This window comes from Polyergus mexicanus, unplaced genomic scaffold, assembly GCF_030449975.1.
Source record: "Polyergus mexicanus isolate NDT 795.1 unplaced genomic scaffold, iyPolMexi1.0 SCAF_21, whole genome shotgun sequence".
NCBI lineage: Eukaryota > Metazoa > Arthropoda > Insecta > Hymenoptera > Formicidae > Polyergus > Polyergus mexicanus.
In genome coordinates, this window is record NW_027223341.1 from 2,648,824 (window position 1) to 2,673,314 (window position 24,491).

General features: G+C 26.6%; 2 protein-coding genes across 7 annotated transcripts; one reads left to right on the plus strand and one right to left on the minus strand.

The window, feature by feature from the left end:
• The first annotated feature begins 82 nt into the window (after nucleotides 1–82).
• Nucleotides 83–23,530, plus strand: LOC138941975 (uncharacterized). 4 transcript variants are annotated; one of them, XM_070311967.1, is made up of 13 exons: nucleotides 83–442; nucleotides 566–740; nucleotides 846–941; nucleotides 5,683–5,941; nucleotides 6,084–6,146; nucleotides 6,226–6,429; nucleotides 20,866–21,187; nucleotides 21,977–22,121; nucleotides 22,203–22,282; nucleotides 22,432–22,509; nucleotides 22,749–22,847; nucleotides 23,030–23,131; nucleotides 23,229–23,530. In XM_070311967.1, exons 3-13 carry the CDS (start codon nucleotides 937–939, stop codon nucleotides 23,528–23,530), a joined length of 1,659 nt encoding a protein of 552 aa, XP_070168068.1. In that variant the 5' UTR covers nucleotides 83–442; nucleotides 566–740; nucleotides 846–936. The 4 variants fall into 4 exon arrangements, with proteins under 4 accessions (XP_070168068.1, XP_070168067.1, XP_070168069.1 ...); XM_070311966.1 differs by having other exon boundaries at nucleotides 579–740; XM_070311968.1 differs by lacking the exon at nucleotides 846–941 and having other exon boundaries at nucleotides 579–740.
• LOC138941992 (uncharacterized) lies at nucleotides 8,637–14,272 on the minus strand. 3 transcript variants are annotated; one of them, XM_070312004.1, is made up of 8 exons: nucleotides 14,186–14,272; nucleotides 13,951–14,082; nucleotides 10,498–10,724; nucleotides 10,115–10,402; nucleotides 9,946–9,996; nucleotides 9,642–9,865; nucleotides 9,394–9,556; nucleotides 8,637–9,313 (listed from the first exon to the last, which is right to left on the minus strand). In XM_070312004.1, the coding sequence occupies exons 3-8, from the start codon at nucleotides 10,712–10,714 to the stop codon at nucleotides 9,180–9,182; spliced, it is 1,077 nt and encodes a 358-aa protein (XP_070168105.1). In that variant the 5' UTR covers nucleotides 10,715–10,724; nucleotides 13,951–14,082; nucleotides 14,186–14,272; the 3' UTR covers nucleotides 8,637–9,179. The 3 variants fall into 3 exon arrangements, with proteins under 3 accessions (XP_070168105.1, XP_070168106.1, XP_070168107.1); XM_070312005.1 differs by lacking the exons at nucleotides 13,951–14,082; nucleotides 14,186–14,272 and adding an exon at nucleotides 10,799–12,180; XM_070312006.1 differs by lacking the exons at nucleotides 13,951–14,082; nucleotides 14,186–14,272 and having other exon boundaries at nucleotides 10,115–10,393; nucleotides 10,595–10,658.
• Nucleotides 23,531–24,491: the final 961 nt, after the last annotated feature.

Sequence of the window (24,491 nt, forward strand, 5' to 3'; positions counted from 1 at the left end):
ATTAATATAGGCTTTTAATAAAACGTTAAAATATTTGTCTAAAAATATTTTATAACAATCGTTACATATACACATATTTTCCTTAATATTACAATTTGATATTAATTTTGCTTTAACATTTGATGTACTTTCGTTAAGATAAACTTCAATATTACTTTTAAAACATAATATAATCACGAACCACTTAACTACGAGACCAGCGTTCTCCTCTACTAAAGAAATACTAACAACTCAGGCCGCGTGGTAGCGCTAATGCGCTGTATTGCCTGTTTTTAATCGAAGTTGAACGTATTAATATCTACAGTATTTGTACGCGGTAGCATCGCGACGTCAAGATATAATAACGATATAAGGTTAATGTTCGCGACGTCAAGATATAATAACATTATAAGGTTAATGTTATATTTGAATCTGCTGCAGAAAATATATTTGGTCCTATCGAGTAAGTAGATTGAAATTTTGTATATATATCTGCTTATACATATATGTCTGCTTATATATGTTTATTTATTGTTTTATAAGTATATTATTTCTTGATTATATCTGAATATTATCTAAATTATAGCGCGTATTTGCAGGATAAAGCAAAATCAATCAATCCTTTCAAGAAGGCCGGTATACTTTTAGCTGGGATTTCTTCAACTGGGATTGCATACAGTATAAGACCGTATGCAATCCCAGCTGAAGAACTTTGCTAAACAACGTAATATATTGGGTTAGAGATTTGGTAGTAACAGACAGTAAGTACAATATAGTAGCACATATAAAACATTCAGTAGCACATATAAAACCAGATATGTAAATTAAATTAAATATTAAAATTATGTTCTTTTCATTGCACATAGATAGAAGGAAGTGACCATAAAGCACTTAATTTCGGATGGACATAAAAACGATTAATAACTGTCGAAGTAAAAGAAATATTTACTATTTATAATGGGGTAAGGGGAATCTTTGCTCTTATGTTAAGTGATTGAACTGAAGTTGAATTCAATGTGTTGAATAGCTTGAAATTTGTGAAACACGAATACCGAAAATAAATTTAAGCTATAATTATATAGTTATAATTATAGCTTAAATTTATTTTCGGTATTCGTGTTTCACAAATTTCAACACATTGAATCACGTGTAATATTATAATAGCATGTTGCAATGCGAGATATATATTCATAAGTTTTATGAACATTATCAAAGAGAAATTACTGACATTATTACATTTTTGATAAAATCGTAGGAATTCACAAGTTTTATTTCACAACTATATAATCAAAAATATAATAATGTCAGTGATTTCTCTCTGATAATGTTCATAAAATTTATGAATATATATCTCGCATTGCAACATGCTATTATAATAATACACGTATGCAAAGGAAGCCAAAGTATTCATACGTAGCATTTATTTATTATTCTCAAAGTGGATCTTACTGCAACAAAATTTTGATCGTTTTAGTTTATTAATCTGTTCATCAGTATACATACATAGTATGTATACTTTGGCTTTCTTTATACGTATAACTATATTACATTATTTAAGAAAAAGAAAAACCTATGATAATTATATATCACATTGCACAACATGCTATTACAATATTAGTTATACATATGCGAAGAAAGCCAAAGTATACATACGTAGTATTTATTATTCTCAAAGTGAATCTTATTGCAACAAAATTTTAATCGCTTTAATTTATTAATCCGTTTGTCAGTATATATATGTAGTATATGTATATTTTGGCTTTCTTTGCATACATATTGAAAGACAGAAAGACGAATTAAGTGTGACTTGAAAAAAACTATATTTAATTATATGTTTGTGTAAAATAAAAAGGACAATTATAACTTTTATATATATATTAAATTTTTATTTAAATATTATACCTATAATTATATTTTATAAAAAAAGAGAAATAAATGTATTTAATACGTAATTAATATTTTTAGATTATTTACAAATGGCTAAACAATGAGTTGCATATCTACGTTAATATAGCAAAACATATCTTGGGAATTCTATCAAAAATATTACATTATATACAGTTGAATTGAAAGCATCACAATTATAGCGTCATAGAGCTTGAAATAGGAATGTTAAGCATTAGTCAAAGAAGAGAAATAAGGTAATAATTTTGTTTATAAATTATATAATAAAGGTTATTTATTTTCTTAGACTAAATTCTCTAAGGACAAGACTTATTGTTAATCTATTTAACTTGTTTTGATATAATGGTTGAACTTATTTTTTAAAACATGAAAAATGTGGAAATTGATTATTTGGATAGAGCTGCCTTTTGCAATATAATGTTATCAGAGAACATTAGAATATCTGTCATCAACAAAAAGTAATTCAAATTTGAATCAAAATGAGGAGGAAGTTCAGTATCACTAATCAATTCTTCCTCCTCATTTTGATTCAAATTTGAACTACTTTTTGTCGATGACAGATATTCTAATACTCTCCGATAACATCATATTGCAAAAGGCAGCTCTATCCGAATAAACCATCAATTTCCACATTTCTTATTGTCCTAAAAAATAAGTTCAACCATTATGTCAAAAAAAGTTAAATAAATTAACAATAAATCTTGTCCCTAAAGAATTTAGTCTAAGAAAATAAATAATCTTTATTATATAATTTATAAACCAAATTATTACCTTATTTCTTTTCCTTGACTAATGCTCAACATTTCTATTTCGGGTTCCAATTCTGACGCTTTCAATTCAACTGTCTATGTAATATTTTTGATAAAATTCCCACAAGATTTATTTTCTTATTTAATATAACATGCAACTGATCGCTTAGCTATTTGTAGACCTAAAAATATTAATTACGCATTGATTATATTTATATATAAAATCTAAATAAAAATTTATACATTTCCAAAACTAAACGTTACGAATAATTCCAGATCCACAAAATATTTGTAGATTATAGAAGTGCTTTGATATGATTTCATCATTTCATTATTCTTTATGTTAATTAAAAATGTGTATTTAATGCTGTTGTTTTTATGGTATTTTTGGTAGAATTCTCACAAGATTTATTTTGCTATTAACATAAACTCATTGCTTAGCCATATTTATGTTAACTTAAAAATATTAATTATGCATTAATTACATTTATGTAAAATAAAATAAACATTATATACAAATGCGCGTTTGCGAGTATAATTATTAACTTATCGTTTTCGAAAACATAGTCAGCGAAAATCTTCCATAATCATTTTTCAACAATGTATTTATGACAAATATGTTAATTGACAATGCACAGATTTACTCAAATGTAAACATTTGCTCAGTTTTGCTAGTATAATCAACTTTGCTTAATATGACATTGATTAGAAGAAATCACTTCCCTTCCTTGCACTATTCCGCGATATATAAACATATTTAATAAATCAATAAATGCAAAAAATATTTGATCTTTTTTGCTTATATCATTTATTAGGAGTTATATACTATTAAAATGTATGCGTTTATTCAAGAGAATGGACTTGTGTCATATCCATATTAAATGTATGAATAAGAAACAAGTCCACCTTCGTAATAAAAACAATTTCCTTCCTATTGCTTTCTATATTTTGATATTTATTCAGTTATATTATTATTATGGATTATACGGTTTGTATAGAGTTTAATTTCTGTATTAAAATTATCTATAAAAATAAGATAGATAAGTGCTTGATACTTAAGATCATTTATAATCTTGTATTCAATACTTATATTCAATATGGTATAAGTTTTGTAAATATGTATTGTTTATATAATTCCCTTTTAAAAAAAATTTCCTTTCTATTGAATAAATTAAAAAAAAATCGCATCCATATAAATACTGCATAATGTAGTATTTTATATTTTGCAGGAAAAATGTTAAATTTTAAATTTTTACAAAAAGCAATGAGATCCCACAAAAAAACCTCACAAAGGTAAAAAAAAATACGCCAAGTATATAAAAAATCCCAACTTGTATGTAAAAAAGTTTGATATTTATCCTTAAAAAATAACTTAAAAAAAAATTTTTCCTTGAAAAATAATTTTCATAAATAATAAAAAACTAAAAAATGCTTTTCCTCTAAAAAATAACTCTAAAAGATAAAAACCTTTAAAAGATCAAAAATCAAAACTAAATCTGAAATCAAGTTAACTAGCCAAGTACATAGAAACAGTTCAGTTTGTAATTTGAAATAATATTTGTTTGATAAAATCAGTCTTGCATTTATAGAAATATTATAGATTTTCTCGAAAAAATTTAAATGCGCTTTATTTTTATAGAATTACGTGGTTATGTCCCCCCTTCCCAAATAAATATTATATATAATATATAAAATAGCACCATTATATTGCGGATTTTATTACAAATGATACATCATAAAAGTGCTTAACTCTTAATGTAATAACGTCGTTCACATCGATTAATTTCGAGTTTAAAAGTGCCCCCTGCTAAACTGATCGAGTTGTTTTGAAATTAATCATAAGCTTTACCAGATAGGCCTGTAACGAAAAAGTTTAAAATTAAAGTGACATACAAATGCTTGGCGTGCCCGATCTGAAATAAAAATTTCCAAAAGATTATCAGAAATCATTATCAATGTTAATTATCAGAAATCATTATCAATATATTAATAAAAATAAATGACTTATAATGCGACTCGGGCACGCCAAGCTTTTTTATGTCACTTTAATTTTAAACTTTTTCGTTACAGGTCTATCTGGTAAAGCTTATGATTAATTTCAACACAACTCGATCAGTTTGGCCGGGGGCACTTTTAAACTCGAAATTAATCGATGTGAACGACGTTATTGCATTAAGAATTAAGTACTTTTATGATGTACCATTTGTAATAAAATCCGCAATATAATTGTGCTAGTTTATATATTATATATATAATATTTATTTGGGAGGGGGGGGACATAACAACGTAATTCTATAAAAAAAAGCGCATTTAAATTTTCTCGAGAAAATCTATAATATTTCTATAAATGCAAGACTGATTTTATCAAACAAATATTATTTCAAATTACAAACTAAACTGTTTCTATGTACTTGGCTAGTTAACTTGATTTCATATTTAGTTTTGATTTTTGATTTTTATCTTTTAGAGTTACTTTTTACAGGAAAAGCATTTTTTAGTTTTTTATTATTTATGAAAATTATTTTTCAAGGAAAAATTTTTTTTATAGTTATTTTTTAAGGATAGATATCAAACTTTTTTTACGTACAAGTTGGGATTTTTTTATATACTTGGCGTATTTTTTTTTACTTATTATTTAACAGTAAAGAAACAGTTGAGTCTGTGTGTATTAAGACATATATTACTATCAAATGAGAAACTTTGACTAAATTTCTTATCTTTATTTATATCACAACTGTTTATTTTACTTGTTTGTTGACTTCTATTGATATTGCCTAAAATATTATTTTAGTAATATACTCTATGTCTTCCTTTTTGGCTAAACCAATTTCTAACATGTTACTACTCAATTTTATATTATTTTTAAAATCTTATATGTAAAAATTTAATACAAATTTTTTCTATTGTACTTGATCACTGTTAGCCACAATGAATAAATAAAACTCATTCAAAAATTATAAAATTTAATCAATTTATATGTTTGTATGATTTTTATTACGGTTTTTGTATTAATAGTGCATTATATTTATAATATCTCTTTTCTTTCTAGTAATCCAGATGCAGCACAATATTTGAGTTTTGCATCTATGAGATGTAGCATGCATCGTGAACGTATAAAAAATCGGCCGTCCGTACCTGAGACTTTGGCATCATTATATGATATTTTAAAACACTCTAGCATTATGCAAAATATCTATATAGAAAACATAATTACAACGGATGGGAAAACTGCAATTATTTTATCAACTGATTATTTACTACAAGCATTATCTTCTACTACTGAAATCTATGTGGATGGAACTTTTTCTGTAAGTATAACTGCCTCTTTTTGTAATTAAGAAATTCTATATGAATTTTTATAAAATGTTGTAACAATACGCCAAGATTGTGGTAACATATAGAGCAATATTGAGTCTAATTATAAAAATTATTTTATGTATCTTTTTTAAGGTTCTCCCACGCAAGCCTCATATTGCGCAACTTTATTCTGTACATATACGATACATGGATACGGTAAGATATTTATTTAAATCATTCAGTTTTTTTAAGCATCAGAAATGGATAACGAAAATAAATAATTTAATCTTTTCAGGGTATTGCAACATTATTCGTATTATGTGATACACGTACAACAACTTTGTATAATGCTTTGTGGAACAAAATTACACAATTGATACCACAACTTGAACAAAATATTAAGTTCGTTATGAGCGATTTTGAAATGGCTGCAGTAAAATCATTAAATAAGAAGTTTCCTAGAGCTAACTTAACTGGATGTTGGTTCCATTTCAATCAGGTATAAATAATCATTCTTTAGATACATATAACCATTCATTAATATAATAGTATATTAGACGTGCGCACGCGCGCGCGTGTATAAGCGAAGCGTGTGGCATAGTAAACAGAGTACTGGGCTACAAAACCGAATTTTTCTAGTTCAATTCCCGACAGAACTAGACAACTTTTAAAAAGCTTTTTTCTCTTCTTCGATGGAATAGCAAGGCAAATAGAATAGTTCTTGGCCATTATCTTATAACGCCGTTCGAAATCGGCGTTAAATTGTAGATCCCGTAAACCTGTCCCAATAAACACTGTTTTGTAACTTTTACAGAACATTTACAAAACAGCTGTTCGCTGTTGTGGTAACCGTTAGGTCCACGATTAAGTAACGTTTAGATGGAAATGTCAGCAACATTATTCTTGTATATCAAACATAATAGATACATGAAATTAAAATGTAATAGATACATAAAATTTATATATGAAATTACATAACTATAACAGAACATAGTAAACACTGTTCTGTAACATTTACATAACATTGACAGAACAGATATGGTAACCATTATGTCAACTTTTAAAACGTAATAGATACATAAAATTTATATATATAAATTACGTAACTGTAACAGAACATAGTAAACACTGTTCTGTAACATTGAGAGAACAGATATGGTAACGATTATGTCAACTTTTAAATGATGTTTAGATGAAAATATCAGCAACATTATGCCTGTATATAATACGTAATAGATACATAAAATTTAGATATAAAATTACGTCATTATAATAGAATTTAGTACACACTGTTCTGTAATATTTATATATTATTTACAGAACACATATTATCTGTTCTAGTAACCATTATGTAATTTACAGGTAACATTTAGATCAAAATGTCACGTATTATATACAGCAACACTATGCTGTATATAATATGTAACAAAATGATAATAACAAATAACAAATATCTAAAATTTAGACATGAAATTAAGTAACTATAATAGAATAGTCTTTTTTCAGTCTAATCATTGATAAATATATATATTAATAATACATATATATTTATCAATGATTAAAATGAAGAAACTATTCTGCTATAGTTGAATATACAGCGCAAAATTATTGATTGGATAAAATTACTAATGGTTGTTTTTTTATTAAAATTAAGAGAATTAACTTATATTATTTATGTTTAGAAAATCGTGTATATATAAAGATATGGATATATATAACAATAAAAACTTGATTTCTTGAACAACTCTTTATTTCCACATATGCTAAATTGTTAAATAAATGAATCTTGTAACAAATTTATGAATAAATCTTTTAACAAATATTATTAATATTTATAAAATTAATTTTTGTTTCAAATTACAATTATAATGATAATTTAAATTATATTACATAATTTTAGATATTTTTTTTAAGAGAAAACTTTAAATATACTAATAGCTAATAATAATTTCAAACTTAAATAACAAATTGCACTTATATTGTATTAATTAATATACTTTGCAAACAATTAGAATCACAAAATTAAAAAGAATCAAATTCACGTATTTTTGCAAAAAAAATGTCATATGGTCGTAGAACTGTTTAAAAAAAGCATTTTAAAGAGAAAATGTTAAGTTTTATTACAATTAATAGAATTGATGAAAAAATTGTTCTCTACGTACTCGCCTATTAAAGTTGAAGTTTTTTTCTACAATTACAAAGCTCATTTTAAAGTAGCACCACTTGTAATAAAATCTGTATAAGAAAAATCGTTAGAAAAATCTCCGTTAGAGCATTGGAAAGTTATGTTTTCTAGCTTTAAAATCTGTTTTAAATATCATTCTGTGATAATTTTTTCGAAAAGTATATCAATTTGAATTTCATCCTTTCTACGCCTTTTTACGCCGAAGTACAATAATTTCCTAATTTTGTTGCAAAATATAGTACACTAATAACAATTAATAATATTATAAATTAATTAAATTTAGAAATATTATAAATTATAAATTTATTATAATAGTAATTAATATGATAAATTTAAACTTCACGGTACACTCGAGTATTCGCGATATTATTTTTTGTTTTAACGCTATACATCAATAAGAAATGAGTTTTTTAGGCTTCTCCCCACATGAAAACTATAATTTTTACATCCATAAACTTTTCATAAACACACTTGTCAAAATCTTTGAGATTCATATATGATTCGTTAATTATAACACATTTGTTAATAATATAAGTGTGTACCGTTAGAATAAATCTAATTTAAACAAAAATGGAAACGCAATTCGATTTTCATTTGAAAGAAAAACAATAAAGCAATTATACTTTTTGTAATTAAAAAGATTGTTAGATAAACTATTAAATGTATCAACATAATGCATACTTTAATTCTACTAATTCTCCTAAAAGAAGTATTTAACTCAAATAATGACGTTGAGAACTCAAAATGAAAAGAGTGCAGACTATGATTTTAGATTTTAGAACATAAAAATTTAAAAACTTAAGTATTTAACACTAAATCTACCGACAACTTATTTATACCAAATGCAGAAATTTTTAAACTTTGATAACGTTTTGACCGATTGTTTAACCAGTCGTGGTAGGTTTAGTGTTAAAATCATTCAATATAAAAAAAACATTAGTTAAAAAAAATATTTCTTATGTTAATTAAGACTCTAGGCCAATAAAAAAAAGATCATAAGCCGAAAGCTCATAGACTAATAAGAAAAAAGATTATAATGAAAAAATAATAAGCTTTTGAGACATTTAAATAACTTGCGGATTTGCTTCTTCAGAGTCTTTTTGTTGTCTGCTAAGCCTTTGACCACCTTGGCGAAACCATTCTTTCGTGATGTCTTCAAACTCTTTGTTTGTGAATTGATGTTGAGCCAAAATTGTTGCTGAATTATTAAAAAAATTTTACATTAAATTAAATTGCATATTTTATAAATTTATTTATAAATATAAAAATATATTTTACCTTGTATTCCCGTCAATATAAACTTTAAACTACTTATTTTAAAATGATTACGTAGTCCTTTCCAGGATGATACCTTGGCAACTTCATTAGAAAATAAAGTTCGATATATACGAATTAAATTTTCTTTAGCGGACCCTCCGCCTATGCGAGATATATACAGCATCTTTAGAAATAAAACATACCAATAATATAATTTACATTATTCTATTTAAATAAAATTTGCATTTAAATAACTTAATTAAACTTACAAATTTGTTGTACTCATCTGCATTTTCTGATAAATTCTTTTCAAAAGCTATTATTTCATTTATACTCTTAAACGGAAAAGATTTTTGTATATTTGATGTATCCCTGGCAGAGTCTTTAGACTTATGTTGGTTATGTTGTGTTTCTATGTTTTTTAAACGAATATCTATAGTTTGTATGTCTAATGAAATTGTAGTTATAGCTGTACATATTTTTTCAAAATTATCTAAAAAGTTAATAATATTGAGTAAACAATGCCATAAAGAGATATTAATAAAATTATAAGATAAAAAGTAAATACAAAACCTTCCATTTTATCTGACATTTCTGACACTAACGTATATACATCCTGCATATCTAGAAATATTAAAAAAGTATTAGATTACTCATAATAAACAATAACTATAATTTAAAAAAAAACCGTTTTATTATAGAGATAATAAAAATGGAATAAAAGAATTAAAATAAAAATTACTTTTGTGAGGTACTATAGTTCCATCAAGAATTTCCATATCAATATTATTAATAATTGTTGAATCCAAAATATTTGAGATTGATTGAATATTTTTGGCTGATTGTGAGACATTGTGGATTGATGGTGGATTTGGTATAATTGAACGTGAGTCATCAGAATCAGATTCAGATTCATTATCATAAACTGTATTTAGTGACCGTTTTGTGCATGACTTCTTTATTTGATTTGTATTATTTTCATCGCTTGAAGAATAATTCGTTGCTCTTTGTCTAGCCTCATCTAATGAATCTTGATTAGGACAAAACCGTAATTTACAAATTACATTATTTTTTTAAAATATTAAAAAAATAATTACATAAATTCTGAAGTAAAATATAAATTACCATAATATCCATGAAATTTGATAGGATAAAGTGTCCATTTAGGATTATTAGTAACAGGTGGAGTTTGTTTCATAATAAACATGTTTATATTTTTTACCGATGGCCACCAGCATTCTGTTAAATTGGAAGAAAGCCATAAAGATGGAACTTCTGATACGATCTCTTCTTCATTATTCCCATCGCTTGGAAAAGTTACGACAGCGAAATTTTTTACCATTATTAATAATCTGTAAAAAAGTAAAACTTGTTAATTAATTTAATATTGTTTTCAATTATATATTCTATCAATATGAGTACTCGCCATAAACATATATCTTGTTGGTGCAGTAAAGGCAAGATCACAGCTTCTTCGTCACATAAAGGCAGTTTTACACATTTTAATTTAATATCAGACAATGGAATAGTAATTAACTCATACTGTGACTCGTTAATTTTTTTAATTCCGATATTTAAAGAGTTGCATGGAATGCGAAAAAATGATTTAATATTTAAATACTTTTTGCCAATAATGTAAATCTGTTTATTTTTAAAATAAATTGTCGTAAGTGAAATCGTTGTACCATCTAACAAAAGACAACAATTATCAGCAGTTCTTGTACTTAGATAGAAACCTTTACATTGAACTGATTTTATTATCTTTTTGCCATTTATAATACGTACTTTTGGTATTGGATAATTCTTTTCTACATTTGTTATATTAAAATTATCTTCTTCTTTACAACGATTGACTAATTGTTCTAATGGCCGACTCGAAGATCTAATTCTTGATTTAATTTTTTGCATGTAATTTTCGAACTTAAACGCACTAAATTTATTTAACACTCCCCATAATTTTACATAATAACACAAATGAATTAAATTATGAACGTTATATGATAAATATTGACGACCATATAATGTGCAATAATTTTCAACAAAATACAATAATAAACTGTGTGCATAATCAAGCAGTTGTACGCAATATTCTTTGCTACATAAAATTCGAATTGCTATGCTCAGACTCAAAAAATGAACATATTTATCACGTGATAATTTTTTAAAAAAGATTATTGGCCCAGTATATAATAATAATTGTCTTAATTCGGTGGCTTTAAAGCGATCAACCTCATCTAATTTCCTTGGCTTTCTAGCAAATTCCTTAGGTAGGAATAATGACATAGATAATAAAGAAGTTGAAGCAAGAGTTATCTGAGTTGCAACCATACGAACATTATGTTTACCTTTAATCCAAAACTGCAACAATTTTTTCATTACTCCTAATAGTACGAGATGCATGTAGTCTAAAGGAAATTGAGTAACCATTCCAATGTTTAAATCTTCAAGATTTGAAGTGATTTTATGGTGTTCTTCTTGTTTTCTTAATTTAAAAGATTCATCTGATCTTAACATTGCATTAATTTCTGGGTACGTTACTCGATTTTCTATGTAATCTCCCTCTTGAATACAATTACCGCATCCAAAATACGCATTATGTCCTTTAGTTCCCTTGATAAACGATTTTGCAGGAGCATCGCAGATAAATACGTTCAATTTCACAGTTATTTTTTTGCCGTATTCTACAATGCCAGTTCGGAAAATTTCTAAACAATCATCCTTAAAATATTTCAAAAAAGTATTGCAACATTTTGGCTTTTCAAAACCATGATAAACACCAATTATAAACGGTTCGGTGTAAATATCTGCAACTATACTACCTAAAATAGGTCAAAATTGACTCCCAGAAGATTTTGTTAAAGGAAGACCATCTATATTCACATTAATATTTATCTGAGATGGTAAATTATTTCGACAATAATGCTTACGAATAGATTTTTTCAAACTATCATCTAAACCTGCATGATAATATTTTCCTGGTGTCATTTCAATAATGTCTACTTGTTTGGGCGTTTGAAATAGAGTTCGAGCATCAATCGGAACATTATGGCCGTATTTTACTAGAATTTTCAGTAAACTACTAATAGCAGAATGACTGACACGATTTTCAATAGCCCATAATCGGATGTCGTTAATAAGTTCTGTTTTACAAAATTCTGTTTTAGAAAATTTATCACTTGAAATACTTAACTGAAGACTATTTTTATCAATACTAATTTCCGAATGTTCAGAAACTAAATCATGATTATTTTCTGTACACTTATGAGTGTTCATTACATTGGAATAATCGATATCAATTTCTTTTAGTACATTTTGCTGCTGAGGTAATTGTTCGATGTTACCTGGCCCATTCGATAAACTTACGATATTATTTTGAATTTCCAAATTTGAATTAATAGTCATTTGGCAGATATTACGAAATTTTTTTAAGAAAATACGTCGCCGCTGCCTTGGCGTTAAAGAATTAATGTCTAGTCTTAATTTTGATTTGGACATAATATAATTTTATAAAGCAATAGGAAATAGATGAATTGCGATTATGTATACGAATATAGGTTTGGGTTTGCCTGATATTATTGTTTATATTATATTTTCCTTTTTCACTGAAATAATATATAGGAAGCTTATATGGAGAATTAAAAATATTTTGACAAATAAAAAATGTTTTAAGACATTTGCAGTTTTTTATCGAAACAAACTAATTCAATAATTAAAATATAATTTATGTAATATTTTAAGGACGCTAATAGAAAATTTCAGAAAAAATGCAATCTATGTTTCTTAAATAGTATTTCATTTATATATGAAAAATTTGATTTCTCACAATTATGGTGAAACAACCTACATAATTTTTTAATGTCTTTTAACGGAAATATTTTTGTAATGTATTTTAGTGTTGTAATTAATTAAACACGAATAATTTTTTTTGTTACGTTGCATGTTATTATAAACTATAAATTATAAATTAAAGTAATTATATAAGCATATTGCACGCATAATATTTACAATTTTTTAAGACCTATAACTTCATTATGTAATGACTTGTAATAATTAATGCTATCATGTTTAAATATTTTATACTTGAATAAAAATCAGTTTACATCAAATTAATTCACGATCAAATACCAAATTGAAAAATTAAGACTCATGCATAGAAAATATTTATTAATTATAAGATTCTATTTCATTTGCAAAAAATTATTATGAAAACAGTCAATAATAAACTTTCAAAATATATGAAGTATTCGAAAAAATATATCTACAGTTTTTTCTAATGCAGATATCTTGTTCAACAATATAAAAGCTATATTTCATAATTGATATCATTTATCATTGGAATTACCATTACGATCATTATAAAAAAATTATAAACCGGAATTTAGTATGCCGCAATGCAATAAAAAATAAAAAATCTATAATTAAGAAATGATGTAACTTTACACTCGAAATATTCAAGCTTCTGATTCAAAAAGTAGTGCAAATAAGAGATTTCTTGTTTTTCTCATTATATGACCGTGCAACAAATATTGTAAAAAAAACATGGGAAAAATAATGTTGCATAAAATAAATCGTACTTACTATAAAAATGCCAAAATATAAAAATAATGAGGCAAAACTAGGTGTATCTTTCGCCGGCACGAGGTCCTTTGTCCTTTGTTAGGCGCACGTGGTTTTCAGTTTTCACGTGGTACGCGATGTATCTTTTGTTCACTGCACAAGAGGAATTCAATCTTTAGCATAGCTTTTTTACCACAAGACAACAATTATCATTTGTTGGCATTAATTATTAAGTTAATATTTATTTCATACTTACCAATATCTCGATACTGTTCACACTTTCAACACAATTTTTTCACACGCACAACTACTGTTTTCGTAGATTTGGCCATATTGAAAAGTAAAGCCTAGCGCGTAGAAGCTTGGGATGCTTTGTACGATGATTGCGCACTAGAGCTGCGTTCGGAAACATTACCCGTGTGCACACGAGCGACGTTCTATCTTTGTTTAACTTTTGGTACATAACAAAGATAGAACGACACTCGTGTGCACACGAGTGATGTTTCCGAACGCAGCCTTGCACGCATAGACATAGTATATCTAGACCGAGCGTTTGCCTTTATTTAAGGAGTGGGGGTAAAGATACACGTAGAAAAGGACATACTCTGTTCCGTGCTCCTTGCGTTCTCTCTCGCTCGCAAGTAGCAGCGACTATGTCTATGCTTGCACGTATACTTAATACGACTAACAATAAGCCAATCACAGACTTACCCCCTAGGGCATGTTCACATAACTTACACAGATGCATAATGTAGAGAAAAATTTACTAATTATGCGTCTTGCACAAAGAACATAAGTAAAAAATTTCAGTAAACGTATATTTACTTAATAATTACATAATATTCTATATGTTATAAATGAACAAAACAAAACTATGACGTATCAGTTATGTCAATAACGTAATGAATCTATAATTGTTACATAGAAATGTTATGTCATTTTGTCGTTACTCTATTATGTAACATTTATGCAATTTGGTGAACATAAATGTGTATACTCTAAAAGTTTCGTGAATGCCACGTAATTTTAACGACATAATTGACACGTTATGTTAAATATACATAACATTTATGTATTTTGGTGAATGTAAATGTATATACTCTAAAAGTTTCATACATGTTACGTAACTCTAATGATATAATTGAAATGTTATGTTAAATACGTAACAATTATGTATTTTGATAAATGTAAATGTGTATACTATAAAAATTTCATAAATGTTACATAACAGAAAAATAGTATACATATATCATTCAAAAAAAGATATCTGGTGCATATTTTAAAATTTTTTTTTTAATATATAATTTTATTTTCCACATTTATAACTCTATATTAAGAAAATATGTTTCAAATACGTTTTTCTCAATGATATTATATGCATTTATCATCTTTTCAGAACACTCAAAAATGTCAACAATGGTATATATTTTTTTATGTGTAATACGATATGGAAATTTTGTTATTACTAGACATTACAAGTGTGAGTACTCTGCGTTGATACCACTGCTTTCGTGTGCGTGTGTGTCTGTGTATTACATATGTGTGTGTGTGTGTGTGTGTGTACATATATTATAATTTAACAACTAAGCTTCGGATAAAATTTTGATAAAGGAAAAATCGTCTTAGAATTAATTCAAGAATACGACATTTTAAGAACTAAAAGTTGTTTTGAATCACCCTGTATACACACAAAAAAAATCAAATGTGGTACACACACAATAAATGTATATGGTGTGCACGGAGCACGCGTTTGTGATGTTGTAGTTCTTCTCTAAAAAAGGCATGATTGATATATTGTTACCGCTTTTAAATTATAAATAAATATATCGCAACTTTCCTCTCTCAAAATCTTTCATTTTCTTGTTTCTGCATAATTCTCTTCCTTTTACGAATTCTTTTTACAAGGTTTTAACAAAAATGTATACATTGACATCAATAAAATAATGTTAATGTTACATGTTTAACATAACGATACACTTATGTCGTTAGAGTTATGTAGCATTTATGAAGTTTTTAGAGTGTACACATTTACATTCACCAAAATACATAATTGGTACGTATTTAACATAACGTTTCAATTATGTCATTAGAGTTACGTAGCATTTATAAAACTTTTAGAGTATACACATTTACATTTCACCAAAATACATAAATGTTACGTATTTATTATAACGTTACAATTACGTCGTTAGAGTTACGTAGCATTTACGAAACTTTTAGAGTATGCACATTTACGTTCACAAAAATACATAAATGTTACGTATTTATTATAACGTTACAATTACGTCGTTAGAGTTACGTAGCATTTACGAAACTTTTAGAGTATGCACATTAACGTTCACAAAACTGTATAAATGTTACGTATTTATTATAACGTTACATTTACGTCGTTAGAGTTACGTAGCATTTACGAAACTTTTAGAGTATGCACATTAACGTTCACAAAACTGTAAAAATGTTACATAACAAAGTAACGACAAAATTACATAACAATTCTATGCAACAATTATAGATTTATTATGTTATTGATATAACTGATACGTTATAGTTTCATTTTAATGATCTGTAATATATACATATAGAATATTATATAATTGTTACGGAAATGAGCCCTGCGTGTTTACTGGGGTATATCATAAGTATACGATGTGTGAGAACCGGAAGGCATAGAAGAACGCTATAAACCTGTACATATACTGGGTGGCCCATTTTAATCCATCCAGTCAAATATCTCAAAAACTAAGCCCGGAAGAGAAAAAAGTTTCAAACAAAAGTTGTGTGCCTTCAAGGGGACCATAAGATGGTGACAATGATTTGACCTTGGAAAATCATTTGAAGGTCATGTGAAGGTCAACTTTAAAATCTTAAATAGAAACCCCCATTTTTTATTTAGTATTCTTGTAGCTGACATCGAGAGCTTTCCAAAACACTATAATAAAGTATTTTTTCATTAAGTACTTTTTTAGTTATTTTATATTTTAATCTGACATATTTTGATATAAAAAATAAAATATTTCGTAAAATATTCAGTTTTCGATAATTTTACCGTAATGCTTCTATGTACAGAATAATAAGACAAATTAATTAGTGCAAAAAAAACAAATAATTGTTTAAAAAAATACATTGTAAATAATTTTCTTAAAAACAATTTTTTTTTATACTAATTGATTTGTCTCATTATTCTGTACATAGAAGTATTACGGTAAGATTATCAAAAACTAAATATTTTACGAGATATTTAATTTTTTATATCAAAATATGTCAGAGTACTCTGCGTTGATACCACTGCTTTACTTAATAAAAAAATACTTTCTTATAGTGTTTTGGAAAGCTCACGATGTCAGCTACAAGAATACTAAATAAAAAATGGGGGTTTTCATTTAAGATTTTAAAGTTGACCTTTACATGACCTTCAAATGATTTTCCAAGGTCAAATCATTGTCACCATCTTATGGCCCCCTTGAAGCCACACAACTTTTGTTTGAAACATTTTTCTCTTCCGGGCTTGGTTTTTGAGATATTCGACTAGATGGATTAAAATGGGCCACCCAGTATATATACATACACTGTCGAACAATTAAGTTTCGAGTCTCGCTTCGCATTTCCGAATGTTTGATTCGTTTGTGTTGCCATTGTAGGAGGTTATTCACAACTCAATAATCAACACGTGGTGCAAGTTTTAAATTATTTGGTTCAATAGTTAATGAGATACAGTTACGCAAAATTGTGTTTAAAAATCGGTGTAATGGAAGGAACGCTTGACAACGCGCTAACATTAAATTCTGCGTTAAACTGCTATTCCATCGAAGAAGAGAAAGAAGCTTTTTAAAAGTAAAATATATACATTATATTATACAGGGTGGGAAAAAGTCCCGGACCCCTGAAATATCTCGGAAGGAGTGAGATATAGAAAAAAATGTTAAATACAAAAGTAGTAGGGTTCAATGTGGGGCACTTGATGGTAATCTTGATCTTGATCTTGAGGTCAAATTTAGAAGTCATTTCAAGGTCAACTTTATTTTTTTTAATGAAACCCCTTATTTTTTATTGTATATTCTTATAACTCTTCTTAAGACTTTTTCAAAACGCTATTTGTATAACACAATTGGTATAAAAAAAATAATTATTTTTAAGAAAATATACTTATATACAAAGTTTTTTTTAAACAATTATTTGTTTTTTTAAACAATTGATTTGTCTCATTATTCTGTACATAAAAGTATTATGGTAAGATTATCGAAAACTAAATATTTTACGAGATATTTTATTTTTTTATATCAAGATGTGTCAGATTAAGATATAAAATAACTCGAAAAATACTTAATGAAAAAATATTTTATTATAGTGTTTTAAAAAGCTCTCAAGATAAACTACAAGAATAATCAATGAAAAATAGGGGTTCCCGTTTAAAGTGAAATTTTGTTAAAAAATATATAAAAAATTCTCAGAAACTTATTTGACCTGTTATTTTCAATTTTAAGATCAAAATATTTTTTTTATCATGTATGTCATGTACAATTGATTTTTTTGCAAAAATTCTATAAATAACATAAAAAAAGTAAACTGATAGCAATATCTTTCACAAGAAAATTTTTATTTTTTGTATAAAAAGGTAAATACAAATATAGATTACATTACTGATTATTAAATAAAATAAGTTTAGTAAATTTAGTTTGGAGATAGTTATCTTTTTGTGACATTTTCTTGGTTTCGTGAAATAATCTTATATTAATATATAATTCTGTTATACATATATTTACATAATTGAGTGCGATGATTATCTAATATATTCTGCGTAAGTACATGATTATCCATCGTTTCATTTGAAAATGGAATACCTATTTTATTAAAAATCTTATTAAGTAACGTATTTTTACTATCAATTTTTTAAAATTGATTTAAACGTTCTCTAATTATTTTTTCTGATATGCGACAAATTAAACAAACATTCTTTAACGGTATTAAATAAGGTCATCAATTTTTAATCATAGACAATATTGGTATTTGAGTACCTATTAATTGACCTTCATTTATATTGCAATTAACAATTTGAAAGTTTGTGAGATATGAATCTTGCAATATATTGAACAACATTATCGACATATGGGGTCAAATCCCATAGCGATTTTACATATTATTGATCAAAATTAATTGTTTTATTCAATCTTTCTGGATTTCCAATGAGATATTTGAAGTTTTTTAAGTGAGATGTAATGTGCCAAATTTTTATTTCATCAAATAGACAATTACCATTTTTAAGTTCGCGTAGCTCATGATGAATTAACAAACGCCTGTAAACACTTTCAATTTGTAAAGCACTTGGATTATTTGAATCCTCCACGGATTATTGCACTAAAGAAAGTTTCTAAATAGTCTTGAGACAATTTATATGTTAATAAATATGGCAGTTGTAAAGTCTTTAATTTTTTAAATAATGGAAACCAGTTTTATGATGAATATGTGAAATAGGTATACCATTTTTAACACATAATGAATTAATATATTCTTCAAACTTATCAGTGTGCATTTGTAAAATCAAATAGTTATTTTTCGTTAAAGGAGCATTGAATTCGTTTTGAAATCTATTTTTGCAGTTTAATATCTCACCAATATTATTAAATTGTAAACAAAAATAAGCTTTCTCGAAACAATTTTTTAACTTAGCTCTTACATTTTCATGAGGTAAATTCATCAAAAAAATAAATTTATAGACACTTTCGTTGAGGGTTTGCATTGCTAATCACATATTTATTCTATTATTTTAATAATTGATATGTTTGTTGGTTATTTTATTTCCTGCTCTTAAACTCTCATCATTTTAAGATTTCTGTAATTTTTTAACATGATCTAGTACTCTGCGTTGATACCACTGCTTTTTTAATATTTTTTTATCTTCTAATATATTCCTCATTAATTTTATCATGTGATAAAAATAAAAAAAACAAAACGTTTTTTTTTCTTTTATTATTGGATTAATGAAATAAGGCTTAAATTTAAGTCCACAATAAAAATTAGCTCTTAAGAAGGTACACATATTTATATTTGAAGAAGCACCATCGAAAGTTATTGAGTAAACTTGGCATTTATTGTCGTGCAACTTCCTTTTTATTATATTTGACGATTTATTTTCTTTATAAATGATCGATGTTATTGGATTTAGAACAGCTATTGAAGAGATTGCTCCAAAAAAAATTTAATCTTATTTTTTTATTGATTCTTTTGACATCTTTAGAATCGAAATGAACAAATGCAAATATGCAAAACATCATCTATTTCACTTCATCCGCAAGCATTCAACCACTTGAATGTATGCATATTCTGGACATTTTTTTGGAAATCTTTAAACAATTATCAATTTTTACTTGTCAATAATATATATTTGTAGGAAAAAATAGAGAAATAGATTAAATTAATTAGTGAAACAAAAAGAAAGACTATACAAATTTTTTAATTTTCATAAATCTAAAAAATTCTTATGTGTATGTATACATATATATATCGAAAAAAACAAAAAATTTCTTATATACGTACACACGTGTGTGTATTTATATGTATGTACGCGCGCGCGCACACACATGTACATTATATAGAGTTTAATAGAGTTCTTTTTTAGTATAGAAAAACAAATCCACAAAATGACATTTATGAACGATTCAGCATACTTGTAAAATTGTCGAAACACTTCTCTTTTATTCGAACAATCAATAAATAGTTTCAACATTGACGTCGAATCTTTTTTTTTAACCTATCTTTTCTCATGATTTTGTCAATGTTAATTTTACAACTACTTATGTTCAAGTAAAAAAAAAGGTTCAGACAATTTTACAAATGTGCTGAATCGATAACTTTGACAAAAACACATTAGTCTCTTGATTGATCATAGTCGTAACAAATATGAAAAATTTTATTACATTAAATTAAATTTTTTTATTTTAGGCTGTACTGCGTAAATGGCGAAAATTACGCCTTTCAAATATTCCAAAAATGGTACTTTCAATGACTATGACATTGCCTTTGTTACCACCAGATATGTTTCAAGAAGCTTTATTAATAATACAAACTGAAGCTGACCTACTTTCTACTGAATATCCAGATATTTTACAATTCATATCATATCTGAGACTTACCTGGTCAAATATGGCATCGAAAATTAGTACTTATCGTTGTCCTGTACGTACTAACAACATAGTAGAAAGTTTTCATAATATTGCAATGCAAAAATTAGGAACGAGGAATATTAACGTTTGGACGTTTTTAGGTAATATTTATATTAAAATATTTTCTATTAAGAAATTCTATAATACGTACGCGATTATACTCATGCACATATTATATGAAATGAGCAAATTAAATATTTTACAATGTACAGTATTATACAGGGTGTCCTAAAAATAACGGACTTCCTCTTAATGGCAGATTTCTTAGAACATTTCAAGACGAAAATCCTAATACAAAAATGTCGAGGCTATAATAGTTTTTAAACGGGAAGCGATTATATTTTACGAATGACAGGGCTGAGATTTCGCGCGTTCAGGTACAGCGAAATAACAAGGAGAAAAAAGGCGCTTCATTCAGAGCACTTTTTTCACTTGTTATTTCGTCGTGCCTGAGCGCGCGAAATCTCAGCCCTGTCATTCGTAAAATATAATCGCTTCTCGTTTAAAAACTATTATAGCCTCGACATTTTTGTATTAGGATTTTCGTCTTGAAATGTTCTAAGGAATCTGCCATTAAGAGGAAGTCCGTTATTTTTAGGACACCCTGTATACGTGACACTGGTCTATGGTTAAAGCATTTTTATCATAAAGCACGTGTCACACATGTGCGATATGTTATATTTGACGTACAAATGTGGCTTCAATTTCAAAATTAAACGTAGCATTTTTCCACATTTAGAAACGAGATTTTTCTTTTCTTTAGAACGACGGCTTTTACTACTGAGTTATCCATTACGATATACTCTCTTTCTTCTTGTATCATTGTTAATAAGTTATATGTTTTTTTAATTCGTTTTATATCTTAACATTATTCTATCTCCTTTTTCTAGATAAATTGTCACATTTAATTACTGATCAAGAATTAGATTTACGTCGATTAAACAATGGTGTTCGACCTCGACGACTTCGCACAAGGGCAAATAGAGAACTTGATTCTAAAATTATAAATGCACAAAAGGATCTTGTTAATCAAAGGTATCTTTTATTGTTTGGTAATTATTTATGTATCGAATTGAGTAATAAATAATTATATGTTGAAACTTTAATTTTCTTAAGATTGTCATTGAAAGAATTTTTATTAATGTTTACCACGAACAATAATATATTTCAAATGGAACAATTGGCATCATTGGAAGGTAAATATACTACATCTACAATATAACATACTTATGATCAGATATATATTATAGTGTTACAATTTTTATGATATTTAAAACAAAATAAAATTATTTATTATCACGACAGACCTATTTCGAAAATGCATATAATTGTTTCTTTTTTCCAGATGCTACATTAACAAATGATGAACATATTGCAGACATGGAGTTGTTCTCGGATAATTTGAACGAAACCTTCCAGACAAGTAAATATTATTGCCTTACCTATTTTCCTTATATCTCAGAATATATTTATCAAATCCATTCAAATTCCTTTAATACTTTACCAAAAAAAATATCCAACGCTTTGCTAAATTTTTGAAATTATATTATATATATACATTAATATAATTAAAAATATAAACAGCAAATTAATAAAAAATTTTAATTTTATAATAATTTTATAGTGCACACTTATCTTAAAAGATTATTTTATTTGTTTCAGGAAGGCACAATATCAAACGCAGATCTCGATCCACACATAGAAATTTACATAATCAACACGTACAAAGAGAGATACAGAATGTATCTGGAACGATTCCAAGTAATAAAAGTATTTTATCAAAATAATTTATAATAATAATTCATAATAATAATCATTTTACAAATATCTGGAAACTTTTCTTCAAACCTTAAAACATTGTTCACAATTCTTGTATATATATTGTTCATACTTTTACATAATAAATATTTGAATAAAAAAGTGTAAAAATTATTTGTTTTCAGATAATGATAGACAAAACTCTTCAGATATACAGACAATAACACACGAGCAACCTCAAACAAATATTACTTCTAATTCAGACAATAATTTTACTGAAATACCAAGTAACTACATAGCAGTTCAAGTTTTTTTTTTAAGATAGATTCAAATTAATTTCGATCCGTATATACAATATTATTAATTTTCGTCATTTCCCTACAGATGATGAATCGATATACGAGGTGCCGGAAGATGAATATTTATATTTAATTGACAATAATGCCTCTTCAGAAGACCTTCCGTTCCATATTGTGAATTGGAATCTGGAGGATAATCAAACTACTTCAGAAGAAAAATCTTCCATAGACGTTTGTACGGTGTGTCTTGTTAACGAGCGCACACACGTCTTCATACCCTGCGGTCATCTCGCTTGTTGCTCCCCATGTATCGAACGTTTCGAAGCCAATCGATGTCCGATATGCAATGTAATATATGAAAACTATGTAAGAGTCAGAAAACCGTAAAATATGATTCAAACATATCTTTACGTAAAAACAGACTTAAGTCTAAGAGTTAAAAAAACGCCGTATATTACTTTATGAGGAAAAAATTATTTTGTGATAGACATAGAGTGAGATGCAATTTTATTTACTTTCGAAAGATATTTTGATATTTATATAATTTAGTTACGCGTCTTCTTACGGGCGGAGTTAATAACTTACTTTTAATAACTAGTTAAAAACTGCGATGTCAATGGCATTAAAATGAGTTACAAATATGTCAATAAGTTTAAAATGTAACAATATGAATTTGGAAATTGGTCGATTCTTGATTGGTCGATTGGTGGGTAATTCTTTCGATCTTATGTAACAAAAATGATGACAAACGGTTAACGTGATATTAACCAGATGTATAAACATGTTGTCGTACCTGAATGTCATTGTGGACATGATGCGTATAATTTATTATATCCGATTGTTTTTGACAATTAGCTACAAGCATTTTCGTAACGTTACATTTTTTATTTTTTTTCTGTTTGTCTTAGAGTAAACGTTTGTATTTTTTAAAAGACGTATGATTATAGAAATTGCAGCTTTTACATTTATTCTAAGTCAAAAGATACTATTTATATAACATATAGAGATTAAATTTGTGTAAATGTATGTTGTGCCAAAGATATTTTAACTTTTTTTCTTATAATATTGTTACATATTATATCGAACGTTGTGATTTTATTTTGTATTTTTATAAAGTATTGATATAAACATCGTAAAACATTGTTTTATCGTATCGTATAAACATTTAATACTGATACACCAGTATTATCTAAATAAACGTAAGTAGAAAACGCGATATCAATCAAATGTAAATGTATCTGAATGTCATTGCTATAATGATGCGTATTATTTGTTTTGTCCGACCGTTTCGAACATTTCGCTACAAGTTGATTGATAACAACAAATTTTTCATTTGTTTCCTGTTCAT

Bases quoted from the DNA above. Each gene is read 5' to 3' on its own strand.
- LOC138941992 (XM_070312004.1), bottom strand. From the start codon at position 10,714: ATGGTAAAAAATTTCGCTGTCGTAACTTTTCCAAGCGATGGGAATAAT. The intron at 9,866-9,945 runs GTTTTGTATTTA...TTAACTTTTTAG, and splicing joins AATGTCAGATAAAATGGAAG to ATAATTTTGAAAAAATATGT. The intron at 9,314-9,393 runs GTAAAATATATT...TTAATAATTCAG, and splicing joins TATATTGACGGGAATACAAG to CAACAATTTTGGCTCAACAT.
- LOC138941975 (XM_070311967.1), top strand. The intron at 22,122-22,202 runs GTATCTTTTATT...AATTTTCTTAAG, and splicing joins AAGGATCTTGTTAATCAAAG to ATTGTCATTGAAAGAATTTT. The intron at 22,283-22,431 runs GTAAATATACTA...TCTTTTTTCCAG, and splicing joins ACAATTGGCATCATTGGAAG to ATGCTACATTAACAAATGAT.